The sequence below is a fragment of the Callorhinus ursinus genome, unplaced genomic scaffold, assembly GCF_003265705.2.
Source record: "Callorhinus ursinus isolate GAN/ISIS: 27379988/994484 unplaced genomic scaffold, GSC_fseal_2.0 scaffold101, whole genome shotgun sequence".
Taxonomy (NCBI): domain Eukaryota; kingdom Metazoa; phylum Chordata; class Mammalia; order Carnivora; family Otariidae; genus Callorhinus; species Callorhinus ursinus.
In genome coordinates, this window is record NW_027397163.1 from 276538 (window position 1) to 292513 (window position 15976).

General features: G+C 55.7%; 1 protein-coding gene across 1 annotated transcript in view; it reads right to left on the reverse strand.

The window, feature by feature from the left end:
* Positions 1-12838, reverse strand: part of CACNG8 (calcium voltage-gated channel auxiliary subunit gamma 8) — an 18434-nt gene extending 5596 nt beyond the window's left edge. The window contains exons 1-4 of the mRNA XM_073889050.1: positions 12379-12838; positions 3734-3817; positions 2515-2655; positions 1-499 (exon numbers count right to left, since the gene is read on the reverse strand). Of these exons, the coding sequence (XP_073745151.1) occupies positions 1-499; positions 2515-2655; positions 3734-3817; positions 12379-12556 (902 nt within the window). The 5' untranslated portion in view covers positions 12557-12838. The remainder of the gene's footprint in view (positions 500-2514; positions 2656-3733; positions 3818-12378) is intronic.
* Between the last annotated feature and the right edge of the window lie 3138 nt (positions 12839-15976).

Here is a 15976-nt window from a genome sequence, read left to right on the forward strand (position 1 = left end):
CCGCCGCCGCCGCCGCCGCCGCCGCCACCGCCGGCCCCCGCCAGCCCCGCGGCCACGCTGCCCTTAGACGGGTCGCGGCTGAGCGTGTACATGGAGATGTCCGTGGAGGCGAAGCCCGGGCCCCCGGCGCCGCCGGGAGACGCGTCCCGCGACGGCGACGGCTCGCTGGAGCGGGAGCTAGAGCGGGAGCGGCGGCGGTAGCGGAAGCGGTAACTGGGCAGACGGAGGATGGCCGAGGGGCCGCTCCCGCCACTGCCGCCCGCGCCCCCGCCGGCCTTGAGCAGGTCCGAGCGAGACTGGCAGTGCGCCTCGCGGCTGCGCTCGATGTAGATGTTGACGGCCAGCACGCCGATCACCTCGGCCAGGATGAACGACAGCCCGCCGAAGTAGAAGGACCAGCCATACGAGTAGTGGTTCTTCTTCTCCTCGTCCCGCTTCGGGCCCGGCTCGCCCGCGTTGGCCGAGATGTACACGATCACGCCGATGATGTTGCTCAGGCCTGGGCGGGGGACGGTCAGACGGGAGCCTGGAGGCCACCCCCGGCCCCGCCCCCGCCCCACCCCGCTGTCCCGCCGGGACCGTCAGAGCCCAGTCCCAGATGCTCTAGCTCCTCCGGAGCGGGGGCCCAGGCCCCGCCCCGCGCTGGTCTAAGCTCCATCCCCGGATGGCCTAGGCCCCGCCCCAAACGATCTCTGTCCCATCCCAGGTGTTTAAGCTCCTCCCGAACCGACCTAGGCCACGCCCCACACTGGTCTAAGCTCCACCCCGGGTGGCCTAGGCCCCGCCCCAAAGCTCTAAACTCCTCGAGCTGGCCTAGGCCCCGCCCCGCGCTGGTCTAAGCTCCACCCCCGGGTGGTCTAGGCACCGTCCCAAACGATCCTGTCCGGTTCCAGGTGGTCCAAACTTCCGAGCTGGCCCAGGCCCCGCCCCACGCCGGTCTAATCTCCACTCCTAAGTGGTATAAGCCCCGCCCCAAATGATCCCTGTCCCCTCTCAGGTCCTCTAAACTCCTCCCCAGCTGGCCCAGGCCCCGCACCGCCCTGGTCTAGGCTCCACCCCTGGGTGGTCTAGGCCCTGCCCCAAATGCTCCATGTCCCGGCCTGGATGGTCCCTGTCCCACCTCAAGCGGTCTAAACGCCTTCCGAGCTGGCCCAGGCCCCACCCCTTGCTGGTCTAAGCTCCACCCACGGGTGGAGGGCCCTAGGCCCCGCCCCCAAGTGCTCCGTGAACCGCCCCGAGTGGTCCTTGTCCCGTCCCAGGTGGGGCCCTGCCCCCAAGAAAGCCTAGTCTGGATCACGCTCCAGTGGTCCAGGCCCTGGCTGGCCCAGACCTAGTCACAGACGGTCTAAATTCCTTCCCAGTTGATCTAGGCCCCACCCCTAGAGGGTCGAAGCCCCACTCCCAGCGAGCTCCGGCCCCACCTCCACTAGTCTGGTCTAAACCTGGCCTCAGTTGGTCCAGGCCCTGTTTGGTCTGGTCTAAACCCTGCCCGTGATGACGTAATCCCGGCCTGGGTTTCCGGGCCCTACCCTGACTAGTCTAACTCAATCCTTAACGTTATAAACCTGGGTTTTCTCCTGAGTCCTACACTCGTTTAAACTGTTAATATGGTAATTCCGCTCTGATTCTCTAGGCTCGGTCCCTTGTAGATCTAAACTCTTCCTTTCAGGATATCAATCCAGACTGGTTATCTAGTCTAGGCCCTCCCCCCGCTGGTCTAAAATTCGCTCTTACTGGATCAAGTCACCCTTCTACCCCAAGCCCCGCTTCCAACCCATCAAACCCTGCCCCCTGCGGGTCTAGACGCGGCTTCTCCACCTGTCACCCCCTCTTTCAGTCCTCTGGCTTAAAAGCAGATCTTGACCCATCCCCAAAGCACCCCCTGCTCTTTATGCTAAATCCTCCCCCTTCCCTGGATTCTGCCCCCTGGAATTTCCCAGCACTACTCATTTCACGTAGAAAAGCAGGGAAGCACCTGAGGGGGGGAGCGGAGAGTGGGGGAAACCTCACTCGAAGTTGGTGTAGATGGTTTCCCAGGACCAGCCTCTTCCTGGATCTACCGGGGTTCACGAGGCCCCGCCCCTTAAAACACGTTCCTCCCCTCCATCTGCCGCTCAGCCATCGGGAAGCCAGCCCCACCCCTCTAGTTTCAAGACCCCGATTGTCTCAAGGCCCCACCCCTCCCCCAAGCCCCGCCCCTTCCGCCTGCAGAACTGCGGGCTTTGGAACGTAAGCTCCCCGCATCCCTGATTACGCGCCAGACACCTGTCAGGGCTGGGCTTGTTCCCCCCAAAGACGGCGCGAAGGCGACACCTACCTTGCCCAGCGGGTGGCGATGGAGCTTAGAAAGAGCCTAGGAAGGCTCCAGGGCCCAGCAGGCGCGTGGGGCAGGGTGGCTTTGCAAACGCGCAGGCACATACACACACACGCCCACTCCCATACACACACATAACACACACAAGCGCCCGCGCAGGTGGCCGCCCCAGCCGGCCGCCCCCTCCCTCTGCCTCTCACCTGCTGCCACGAACAGGATCCCTGCGCCCAGAATGATGTTCCTCTTGGACTTATAGACCCGGGAGGCCGCCACGCACACGCCCCCGAGCAGCAGTAGGATGGCGCTGAGGATGGGGAAGATGCTGGAGGCCCGGACGACTCCTGCGAGGGAGAGGAGAGGAGGGGAGAAGGGGTGGGAGCCTGGGCGTCAGGTGCGGCCCTTTGCGCCCCTCGCGCGCTGCGCTTCCTGCCCGCTTTCGTCTCCGCTCCTCTCGCTAGAAACCTCCAAGTCTCCCTCTCTGCCTGTGTTCTGGTCATTTCATTTTTTCTTTCATTCCCTCTCCTCTTTAAAATGTCTCTATTTTTCGGTCTGATCTCCTCTCCCGCCTTTTTTCTTCCTCCTTTTCGTTCTCCCTCGGCCTATTTTTCTTTCTCCTGGCACATTTTTTTTTTCCTTTTTACTTCTCAAAATCACTCTCCCTCTCTGTTTTTCTCCGAACTTCTCTGTGGACCCTCCCTCTTTTTCCTTCTCCTTTGCACATTTCTTCCCTTTCTCTAGATCTGTCAAATCTCTTAATATCTTACCCACCCCCTTTCTGCCTGACTTCATCTATCTCTCTGGGTTCCCCGCCCTTCCTCCCTCTGTGCCCCACCCCCTATCCTTCTGCCTGGCTCCGTCTATTGCTCTGGGCTTCGCTTGTGTGTGTGTGTGTGTCTGTCTGTCTGTCTATCCTTCTCCAGCTGCAGTCCTTTCCACCCACCCTCCAGGCCCCAGCAAACGGATTTCGCGATTTCTGAGCCCCGCTGAGGCCGCAGCCAATCACAATTCAGGATTTGCCGCGTTCTCGGAGTAGCTACAGATCGCAGCACCGGCTTCCTCAGCCAGCTCGCGAGAGTGGCCCGTGCGCGCTGCAGGTCGCCGCAGTGGCCAATCCCAGCCCAGAAACCGACAACCAGTCACGGAGCAGTGTCGCCGCGAGCCCGGGCGGCAAGGCGGCCAATCACTTCCCGGGATCCCCCCCCCACCCCCTCAGCCCGCCCCAAGGTGAGAGGAGGGGGCGGGAGAGGGATCACTAAACCAATTGGGATCCAGAGGATCTCGACATCTGGATTTGGATTGGCCGGCAAGTTCATCCCAGCGTGTCGATCTAAGTGCCGCTCCCCAGCGCCCCCCTCCGCGCTCCGGCCCCCCGGCCCAGGCCCGGCAGTCCCTCCCACTCTGACTCAGACCCCCACGTACGGAGCAGATACTCCGCGCTGTCATGATCGTAGTCCGTGTCCTCCGGGAAATGGTTGATCTTCACGCAGACTCCTCTTTTCAACCCTGGAGGGGGATGGGGGGGTGATGGTGGGGGGGTGGAGCTTTAAGAGTTGGGAGAACCCCCGGTGAGAGAAGACCCCCCCCCTCCTTCCCCAAACCCCTCCTCTCTCTGGGCCTATTGGGAGACAGGAAATCCTGGCTCCTGAGCCTATCAGCATCTGGGACAAACTCTAAACTTCGGCCTCGGTTTTCCCAGCAGTTAAAGAAAGAAAGAAAAAAGGAAAGGGGGGGTGGGGGGGGACACCCATGCAACACTCACTAAAAGGCCGCAAAGACCTTTGCCCTGTAACCCGGGCTAGGACACTCAACCCCTCCGGCCTTCCGCTTTCCCCCCCGCTATGAGAAAGAAGGCACTGGCTTCGGCAACGTCAAGGCGCTCGGCAACTCTGCACTTGTCGCCGGGTCTGAAAATGCGTGGGAAAACGAAGGCGCGGGCAGAAGGCGAGGACTACATTTCCCATGAGGCCCTATGAAGTCTTGAGTCCAGCGGTGAGTGCGCAGCCCCACTGGACCATGGGAGTTGTAGTCTCTTCAGTTCTGCCTATAGGGCGAGGGCTTCCCAGTCTCTTACCTGGAATCCTCTGGAGGGAGATGGAGTGGCTGGAGCAAGTAGAGGCATGTGAGGAAGTATGCCTCTAGGCGTCATGCAGTCTCACCCCCTTCTTCCATCCCAGAATCCTCATCCTCACACCCTTTGTGGACCCATCTTCTCAACTTTGGGGACAGTTCCTATTCTACTACCTCTATCACCTAACTGGAGATTGATATGTAAATAAATATAAATACAGATACATTTAGTTTCCTCGATTCTCCAGGCTCCTTCCAACCTGCAGGCCTTTGCCCATGCTGTGGATTCCGTTCACATTCTTCACTGATGAAAAACTTAGCCTGCAAGGGGCAGCTCACAGGGTACCTGCTTGAGGAAGCTTGCCCTGTGTACGCGCGCGCGGGCACGCACACGCACACGCCTCCCACCAAAGTTGGGTCAGTTTCCCCCTCTAGGGTGGAATAGTTCCCTGCGGTACACCCCCCCCCCTTTTTTTTTTAGGCATGCATAGGGTTGCTTTATGAGCTTCTTCTTCCTCAGTAAGCTGGGAGTTCCTGCAGGGGGAAGACAGGGAGTCTGATTCTTCTGTGTGTCCCTAGCATCGCCTGGCACAAAGGAGGCCTCAACACATGGGTGTTGAATGAATGAATGAGATTATGAATGAATATAGGCATAGCAGAAGGGGAGATTGGAGGCAGAAGATGACAGGGAAAATAATGGGGATAAAGGAAAGGACTGGGAAGAAGGAATATGAGGCAGTGAGTAATTCCACTAACAGCTAACATTCGCTAAGTGCTTCCTAGGTGGATGAACTCATCTGGAGGTCCCAAGAGCCCCATGAAATAGATAATGTTATTGGTGTTGCGCAGTGGCCAGACGTTGGGAATTGGACTCACACTGCTCGATAATGAAACCCAACTCCATCATGCCCTGATTCCGGGACCTTGTTGGTGTTACTTAGGCCCATTTGCTTCAGTCCTTTCACCTATAAAAGGGGATAACAGGACCTACGTCGGGGGATTGTTGTGAGGATTGAATCCAGGTAAAGAGATTTAGCACTTTGCCTAGAACATAATTAAGTGCTCAGTTGATATCAGTCCATCTACCCATTGTCCAGATGAGGAAGCAGAGCCACAGAAAGGATTAATCAATTCACAGCTGATAGGTGGTGGAAGCAGAATTAAAACACAGCAGTTTGCCCTACTGGCATATAAGGTTACGGGCTGTTCAGTTCACCACTAATCTTCCAAGCATCTAGAACAATGCCTAGCACCTAGTGCTTAATAAATATTTTTTTAAAGATTTTATTTATTTATTTATTTGAGAGAGAGAAGAGGGTCAGAGGGAGAAGCAGACCCCCCGCCGAGCAGGGAGCCCGATGCGGGACTCGATCCCGGGACTCCAGGATCATGACCTGAGCCGAAGGCAGTCGCTCAACCAACTGAGCCACCCAGGCGCCCCCTTAATAAATATTTTTATGAGAGTACGATTGAATGGGCCAAGGACATGAAAAGGTGCTCGACATCACTAATCATTAGGGAAATGCAAATCAAAACCACAATGAGATACCACCTCATACCCACCAGGATGGCTACTATTTTAAAAAAGCAAAACAGGGACACCTGGGTGGCTCAGTCAGTTAAGCGTCTGCCTTTGGCTCAGGTCATGATCCCAGGGTCCTGGGATCGAGTCCCGAATCGGGTTCCCAGCTGAGCGGGGAGTCTGCTTCTCCCTCTCCCTCTGCCTGCCACTCTGCCTACTTGTGCTCTGTCAGATAAATAAATAAAATCTTAAAAAAAAAAAAAAAAGCAAAACAGAAAATAACAAACACTGATGAGGATGTGGAGAAATTGGAACCCTTGTGCACTGTTGGTGGGGATGGAAAATGGTGCCAGCTGCTACCATTTTAAAAATTAACTAATTAAAAAAATTTTAATTAAAAACAGCGTTACTATATGCCCCGCAATTCCACTTCTGGGTATATACTCAAGAGAATTCAAAGCAGGGTCTCTAAGAAACATGTGTACACTCATTTTCATAGCAACATTATTCACAACATCCAAAAACAACCCAAGTGTCCACTGGTGAATGAACGGATAACAGAATGTGGTCTATACATACAATGGAGTATTATTCAGCCTTAAAAAGTAAGGGAATTCTGACCATGTGCTGCAACACGGATGAACTTTGAAGACATCATGCTTGAGTGAAGTAAGCCAGTCACAAAAATACAAATATTATATGATTCCACTTATATGGGGTGTCTAGAGGAGTCAAATTCATAGACAGAGGGTAGAATGGTGCATGCCAGGGGCTGGCGGAAGGGCATGGGGAGTTTTTGTTTAATGGGGACAGTTTCATTTTGCAAGATGAGAAGAGTTCTGGAGAACGGCAGAATTGCGAGTGTACTTAACACTACCATATTGTACCCCTAAAAATGGTTAAGATGATAAATTTAATGTTATGTTTTGTTATATTTTACCACAATTTTTTTTAAAATGAATGAATGATTAATTATACACCTCTCAAGTGCAAACTCTTATCCATCAGCACATCCATCATGGTGTGGTCGGTAAGACTGTGGGTTCAAGTTTTCTCCTTTCTTGAATGGGGTCACAGTACGTCTCTCAAAACAGTTATCATAATTAAACGAGGTTGAGCATGTAAAGCGCACGGCACACAGACCCCCTCAACAGATTAGCGATGACAGCAGTAATGATAACCAGTATGTACTGAGGGCTAACCACACACTGAGCACCTCTCCGAGCATTTGTCCGGTATTAATGCACTCAGTAATTATGACAAACCCTAGGGATACTGGACAATAATGACGTCCCTGCTTTATAGATGAGAAAGCTGAGCATAGACTGAAAGAAGCTGCTTAGTCCCATGTAGATGTTAATTTGGAGGGGGGGGCGCGGAGGAGATTAACCACAGCTGGGCTTCAGAGAGTGAGTATATTTAAGAGAGTGGAGCATGTTCTCTGGACTCACGTGCCAGGATGGCCACTTCCCACCTGTGTGGCTTTTGGGACTTGAATGCTCTTGAGTCTCAGCTTCCTCATTTGGGAAATGAGGACAATGACATGACCTCATAGGGTTTGATAAGAGTTCAGTGAAACACAGAGTCAAGGGCAGAATACAGGGGCTATGCAACAGGCTTCTGCATATGATCTGACCTGACTGGGCTGAGCCAGGAGCTTTTTATGTGCAGGGATGGCAGTAATGTGTCCCTGGGTCTCCCCCGAGCTTGCCCAGCACAGACCGGGGTAGGCAGGAGTGAGGGGGTGGGGGTACTGCAGTGAGGGTGAATGGGGAAGTGGGTTCCAGCCCGCTCTGCCCCTCACATGTTGGGTGACCGTGTGGCTGACTCACTTCCCTTGCTGGCCATCAGCTTCCTCCTCGTACCACTGCCCCTGACACAATTGGGAGGATTTGGTGAGATAATAAGACATGCAAAGTGCTGAGCACAGGGGCTTTAGATAACCAGCTTGAATAAATGGAGCTGTGGGTCCAGGGTCTTGATTCCTGAGGAGGGGGCTACACCCACATGGATGCCACCAGCCCCAGGTGGCTCTTGGGCACTTGAAACGTGGCAATTGAGATGAGGTGTGAGCATAAAATACGCACCAAGTTTCAGTCTTAGTATGAAAAAAATGCATAATATTCCATCAATAATTTTTATATTACATATTAAAATGATAATATTTGGCTATGCTTGGTTAAATAAAAGATATTATTAGCCTTTATATTGATTTATTATAGTGTATAAATTCTATTTATTAAATTATATTCATTGAAACTTCTCCTTTTTCCTTATTTGAATGTAGCTACTGGAAAAATTTAAATCCTATATGCAGCTTGTGTGATGTTTCTATTGAGCAGTGCTGGGTAAGAGGCTGGGATTTCTGGGCTATCAAGGAAGATGGGGCTCAGGGCCGTCACCTGAATTCTGAATAATTAGAAGAACAGCAACAACAAAATATGAACGACATAATCTAGCCCTTACTCTGTGCCTGCTAGCCTTTGAAATGCCTTACAATTGCAGCTCATCGAACCCCTCCACAATCCCTGTGGGTCAGGGGCTATTGCAATTCCCACTCCTCGGAGGATGGAAATGAGGCACACAGAGTCTCAATGTGTGGTCCGAGGTCACCCTGCTGTGCTCGGCAGAGAGGAGGTAAACCCAGTCCCAGTCTTGTCCCAAAGTCTGTGTCTCAGCCACTCCATCTACTGCATCTGCCGGGGAGACTCACAGGGACATGGGGACGGAACCTGAAAATCCACAGGGATCCAGTGCCTTCAGGAGGCAATGGTCCAGGGGGCTCAGTGTCTACATTCCTGGGTCCCACATGGGCTGGAAGCTGGTGGATGCATTGCTTTGTTCTCCTAGGAAATAAAACAGACCTGGATTCAAATCCAGACTCGACTACCTCTTAGTCATGTGACCTTGGGAGAGTCGCTTCACTTTCTCTGAGCCTTCGCTTCTATTTCTAGAAGGTGGAGATAACAGGGGTCCCTATCGCACAGGGCTATTGTGAGCATCCTGTGGCACAAACACACCTTCATTTACACTCTCCTTGCAACATTTCCTTTGGCTTCTGGGATACCCACTTACCTCATTTTCCCTAAATCTCCGTGGCTCCTGCTTTCTGAGCTCCTTTTGCTGGCTTCTCTCATCTCTTTTTTCATAGTGGACTAGCTCAGGCTGCAGCCCTTCATCTAATTGTTTGGTATGTTTCTCTCTTCGCATTCTCTAGGTGACCTCATCCAACCATATGCAATGACCCCCCCCCATTTATATCTCCAGCCCAGACTGTCCCCTGAACTCTGGCCTCATACATCATATCGCTCACAGCTTAGATCGGGGGGTCAGCAAACTACAACCCGTGGGCCAAACCCAGCCTGCCAAATCCAGCGAAGAATGGATTTTACATTTCCTAAGTGACTGAAAAAAAAAAAAATCAAAGGAGAGTGTTTTGTGGCACGTGAGAAAGATACGAAATTCAGATGTCGGTGTCCACATAGGAGTGTAACTGGAACACGGCCACGTTCCTTCACTCACGTGTTGTCTTTGGTTGTTTTCAGGAGTGGCTGTGACAGGGACAGGTCCACAGAGCCTAAAATATTGACTGTATGGCATTTTGCCATGCCCCCCCCCCTTGTCCTAGGTGGTATCCCTAATAGGCATCCCAAATGTAACAAGTCCAAAATGGAGCTCCTGATATCTCTGCTCACAATAAATTAGATCAGAGACAATAAAATAAATGAAATGAAACGCCCGCTGTACCATCCTCCAGGGGCCCCCTGCCTGCACCCCCCCCCCCACCCCCTCCATGCTCAGGCGCTCAGGCCACAGCCCTGGGAGCAGTGACTCTCACCGGGGGCGAATTTATTCCCAGACCAGAGACAGTTGACAGTTTTGGTTGTCACGACGTGGGGACTGCTCCTGGCACGGAGGAGAGAAGGTGGACGCCAGGATGCTGTCGAGCCCCCCTGCAATGCGCAGGACGGCCCCCACAGCTCAGAACCATCCAGGCCAAAGTGTCAACAGTGCTGAGGTTGAGAGATGCTGTTTTAGAGACACCCCGACCTCTCTCTCTCTCTGTCTCTCTCTCTCTCTCTCTCTCACCTCCCACAGCCACCCGGCCGGCAATGCCACAACCCCCACCGCCACTCTAGCTTTGGGACACGCTCTGAATTCAGATCACGTCTCCAACTCCACCCGCCCCCAGCCCAGACAAGCCTCGCCAGCCCTCCCTCCTGCCCGCCCCTTCAGTCTCTCCCCAGCGGGCCAGAGCGCTCCTGCTCCGGTCTGCAATGTAAGCCAGCTCAGGAACTCTGGACGGGAAAGGCGAGTCATATTCCAGCACCTAGAACATGTGAAATCGGGGCCTGTTCTCTCTTGGATGGCATCTCCCACCACGTCCCCTCACTCACTCTGCCGGGGTCCAGGCACACAGGCTCCCACCTCAGGGCCTTCGCTGTGGCTCTCTCCCCCAGAGAGCCGTGTGGCTCCATCTCTCACTTCCTTCAGACCTCCACTCCGAGGTCACCTGCTCAGCGAAGCCCATCCTTGTCTCCTCGCCTGCAACTTCACACGTGTGTCCTAACACATTCCCTCCTCTCCTCCGCGCTCCTCAGCACTTAGTGCCAGCGAACACCGTAAAGGTTTTGTTTACTTATCTTTCTTATTATTTGTCTCTCCCTCTTGAATAGAACACATACAAAAACAGGGATCTTCTGTTTTTCGCTGCCATAGCCCCGCGATCAAGAACAGTGCCTGGCGCATAGTATAAACCCAATAAATATTGGTCGGATGGATGGGCGGATGGATGGGTGGATGGATGGATGGATGGAGGGAGGGATGGAGGGAGGGAGGGAGGGAGGGAGGGAGGGAGGGAGGGATGGAGGGAGGGATGGCATTCTTATTATATGCTGTACTCTGTCCTAGGGGTTCAGGAGGCAAGACCCCACACGCGGCTGGTACCTGGTTCTTGGTCAGGCCAGTGAAAGGACATGGACTCGAATGTCCACGGGAGGAAGGAAGTACCATAATGAGAGAGTGGACAGGTGTGAGGCGATAGGGAGCAGAGGCGACTGTGGGGACCCACAGGCCGCATGCCTGATCTGAAGGAGCAGCTGCTGCTTGGATGGGCCGATCGTGGCCACTGCAGAATGAGGCCCTGCGTTGTCAGATCTTCCACTAGTTCAAAAGAAGCCGGAAATCAGATTTTCAATGTGAAGTCTCCCTATTTTTAAATGTTGGCAACTGATTCGGATTTGGGTTTCAGTTTTAAACACTTGGCACACCAGACAAAGCATATCTGCACATCCCATCCTTCAGACCTGAGTTCTCTTGGCTCTGCCCCAATCACAGCTGGGCGACCTTGGGCAAGTGGCTTAACCTCTCTGAGCCCTGACAGGAGGGTGCACCTGCCTCACAGGATTAAATGAGACCATTGCACTCCTTGCTCACCATGAGTGCTCAGCAAAAGAGAGGAGGAAAGCATGGGAAAAGAGAGCGATAGGAAGTGGAGGGATCTTGGTCTTTTTGACGCTGGAGGCGAGGTTTGGGACTGTGCAGTGGCAGATGAGAGCTGTGAGGCTCAGGGAGGTGGAGAGAGAGCATTCACACGGGGACAGGCGCGTGTGGTGGTGGGCCTGGGACCCAGGCGTCCTGCCTCCCGCCCCGGCGGCGGCCCAGGGCTGTGCAAAGACACAGCAAAGCTGAGTGGGAGGGAGGAAGAGCTGGGGAGGGAGAGAGCGGCAGTGGGCTGGTGAGTGGAGGTTGAGGTGGAGGGCCCCGGCTAGGAGAAGGGCTGCAAGAGGGAGAGCAAGACCCAAGGACAGAGCAGAGACAGAGACTGGAAGAGCCGGTGGCCTTAGAGCCCAGAAGTGAGGTATTCAAGGAGGAGGAAGAGGTGAAGGAGATGTGAGTGGAGGGGAAATGAAGCAGAGGAGGCCTAGGGCCGGGATGGGAGGCTGAAGGCGATCCTAACGGGGAGAGCCAAGCATGACTGGAGTCTACAGGAGGGAAGAGAGGAGAGGGTCGTGAGCTCTGCCCAGAGGGGGGCCATGACCATGACGTCTGAGGGAGAAACAGCAGGAGAGGAGGAAGAAGGGGCAGGGGGAACGGTGGGGCCTGGGGTAGGGTGTCTGTGCAGAGAAGCTGAGCGGGGGCCTGGAGGAGCACAGACAGCCCCGGAGAGGAAGGGAGGGTCCAGGGGCAAAGGCGAGAGGGAAGAAGACTGAAGGCGGAGGGCGCCGTGGAGGGAGGAGGCAGAGGGGCCGATGGCAGCGGGCAGGAGGCGCCCAGGAGGCAGGACCAGGCGCCAGGGCCAGAGGGGAGGGGAGGGTGTGCGGGGCGGGGGGAGGGGGGATGCGGGAGGGGGCCGGCGTCCCAGGAGAGGTGACGCGGCGGGGGAGGGCGGGCAGCAGTGGGAAGCGGCCGGCGGAGAGGGGCCTGGAGTCTGGAGGGGAGGAGGGGCGCGAGGCAGGGGCCCCCCGCACCCTACCTTCCAGGCAGCAGATCCTCCAGAGCCCCGAGTGGGTGAGGCCGCCGGGGTCCTTCTTCTCAGAGGAGCCGCTGCCCCCGCGGTGGGGCGGCGCGTCGTCGCTGGCCGTGAGGTTGGTGGTGTTGCAGATGAAGGCGCGCGTGTACAGCCAGTAGTCGGTGCTGATGGCGATGGTCATGAGGCCGAAGGCAGCGAAGGCGCCCACCGTGGTCAGCAGCACCTGCACCCCCTTCTCGCACCAAAGGCCCCTCTCTTCGTTCCAGCGCTTCAGCGACTCCAGTTTGACCACGGGCAGCCGGGGGGCCGTGGGCCACCACCGGGGCAGCGGGGGCGGGGCCGTGCCGGCGGCTGGGGGGGCGCACAGCGCAGGCAGAATCGGGGGCCCGGGGCCGGCCGGGCTGGGCGGGGGCGGCGAGGAGGAGGCGCGGCCCCGGAGGGGGTCAGAGGGCGGCCATGGTCGCCGGCTGGTGGGGGGGGCGGGGAGCACAAAACGGATTAGGCCAGAAGGACAGAGCCGCCCCCACCCCACAAAGAACCCCCACTACTTCCTAGGTTGAAGAAACTCCTTCCACTCGGGTTCTCCCTGCCTCCCTTTCTCTGAAAAAGTCTCCCTCGGCCCAGGGCGGTCTTCCCACTAAATCCCACTGGGAAAAATCCCCCCCCCCCGGTCCCTGCCACAGTAGACACTCCTCCTGCGCCTTCCCGCTCCGCCCCCCGGTCCTCCAGTCTCCCCCACCGCGAAAGCCACCCCCCCACTCTGGCCCCAGGGCTTCCTCCTCCCAAGGAACCTACAAGATCCCCATCACCATTCTTATCTCTCAGTTCTGTGCCTCCCCCGCGTCCCCTGCAAGTTTCACCTCCTCACCTACTATGTCCTGTACTCAAGAAACATAAATTTCTCAATCTCTCCTCAGCTAACAAAAATCTTCCCAAGGAATCCTGACTGTTTGCACAACTAAGAAGAACCACATGGTCACCACCACCACCACCCCCATCCCCCTACAGTCCCTTCTGGGTAGGAACCCCCTTCCCCACTCAGACCCCTATGTCTCTGGACCAAGGTCCTGAACCTCAAACGCACTGTGAAATCACCAAAGGACCTTAGAGATCAGGATACCTGGTCTTTAGGATACCCACCTGAGCCCCACCTGAGCCCCACCTGAGCCCCACCTGAGCCCCATCAGAGAAATCCTGATTTCATTGATCTGGGCTGTAGCCCCAGAGCATCTAGGTTTTTGGAAGTTCCCCGGGGGATTCTAATGGGCAACCAACACGTCGGACCCTCTGGTTTAGAAGAATGCCCCCATCTCCCTCATGCTCACTCTACAGCACCCACTGTCTCCCTTGGACCAACCCCAATCCCCTACTACATCTTGGACTCAAGCAAAATCCCCCACCCTCTGCTTTGCTTAAAAAAGTCTTCCAAATCTGGCCCCCACTGTCTCTACAACTTAGGCAAACTCATCATAGCCATCACTTTCTCCTCCTCCATTAAGAAAAATTTCCTCCATGAGCTCCACGGAGGAGCTACTCACAGGAATCCCTTCCCCCAGACCCACATTTCCTCTCCATTCAGAAATCTCCCGATGTTTGATCCAAACTCCCACTGCAGTCCAGGGAGAACCCCCCACTCTGCCCAGCATCTCTCCCACCCCGTTCCTCTGCCCTTCCATCATCTCCCACTGCCTCCAAATCCCCTGACGGGAGCCCTGGTTCCCTGTTATCTTCATCACACTGATGAACCCCCCAACTCCAGATCTCCCCAGCTCACTTGGACCTCCCACTCTCTTCAACTTACAAGAACCCCCCCTCCCCCATAACCTGACTTCTCTTACACCACCAAGAACCCCCTTCCTCCACCAACATCTCCTCTACTCAGGAAAACTCCCTTCAGGAGCCCCCACCAACTTCCTTTCTTGGGAACCCCCCAGCTCCCCTTACTCTTTCACCTGTGCAGGAACATGCTCTGCAGCCCTTCTTACTTCTAAATGTAAATGGAGCCCCCCCCATGGACAGTGCCCCTCAGAAAAATTTCATCCACGAGGCTACAAACTCTCTTTTAGTTGGGAATAATTTCCCACTCAGCAACCCCCTGCCCCCGCCCCCAGTCTGCTCATTTCCCTCTTCCTCAGCATGCCCACCACCACACCCCCAGCCCTTCCTTCTCCACCCCAACCCTCCTTCCAGGCACAGGACCCCTACCTGCTTCCACCACTCACTGTTTCCTAGACTTCTTTCCCAAACCCCCTGTTAAGGTTCAGAGCCTGGAAGCCAACAGGATACCCACCCCCCCCCCCCCCCCCCCCCCACCCCCGTCCTGGTACCAGGGTGACCTTGGCCTTTTCCACCCCCATCAGCTGGCCCTGCCTGGGTCTGCTCCTAGGAGGGGCTGCTGAGAAAGGTTGTCTATGGGGGGTGTCTCCATGGCAACTGGGCCTAGTGCCCCACACATGTGTTCCCTCCCCCACCTCCACTAGCCTGCCCACACGCAGCCCCTACCCATCCCCATTCATCAGCCCACTGGACACTGATATCCCCCAGCCCCTGTCCTCAGTTCTGGCCCCTTCCTCTTTCCTCTCCAGACAAACGCCGAGTTTCCTCATCTCCTGGCTTCTTCTCCCCCATCTGTACCCCTCACCACCAGCACCACCACCTCCACTGTCCTAGCAAATCTCTGCTTCCACCCCGGGGTGAGCCCATGACCCCGAGGTGTACCCCTCCCCCTGCTGGGCCCCCACAACCAAAAATAAGCAGGGGATGGAAACGGGGTAAGTGAGGGAAATTCTCCATCAAAAAAAGATTTGAAGATCTTTTCATTTTGTCAATTTGAGGGGCAATCTGTTTGGTTTTAGGGACTCTTTCCTTTAGTCCATCTGTCAGCGGCAGCAAAAGAGGAGGGAGCAGGGGACCCCCAATCCTAAAGCTTCCGGATACGAGAGGGGTCACCAGCCCTTCTCCCTCTGAAGGGGCTGGCTTCTTCCTCCAGGATTAGGGGGGTCACAGAACCTTCCTTCTACACCCACCCACCTCCGATTAATAAAAAGATCTGTCTCACCTCTGTTAACGATAGGTCAACTCTCCGATGCACTGGGGAGGGGACGATGAGCCCCCCTGTCTGCACCCCCCCAGAAAAACCCTTGTGGCTCCCAGTTCTCACTGCTCCCCCTCCCCCAGCAGCGAGGGACCCAGGCGTCCGACCTGGTTGGGGGGTGGAGATGAGGAGGCGTATGGGGAATGAGGGTGTTGAGGTGGGAGGGGAGGCTGAGGGGCAGCTCTGAGCCCGGGCCCCAAGGGAGTGGGGGTCGGAGTGAAAAAAAAAAAAAGGTGAGGAGACAATTTGGTTCTCGTGTCGCTGGGTAAAGTGCGGAGCTGGAGGACGAGAGAGAGAGGGAGGAGGGAGGGAGGGGGAGGGGAGCCGCTGAGGATGGGGGAGCCACGGAGAGGAGGTGGGGGAGGGAAAGGATTGGGGGGCAGGGTCTGGGTGGCAGAAGGAGGCTGAGGAAAAAGAGAGAGAGAGGGACCCAGAGAGGGAGGGAGAGAGACAGAGAGAGACAAGGAGAAGCGGAAAAAGAGGAACCCAGAGACTGTGAAACAGAAA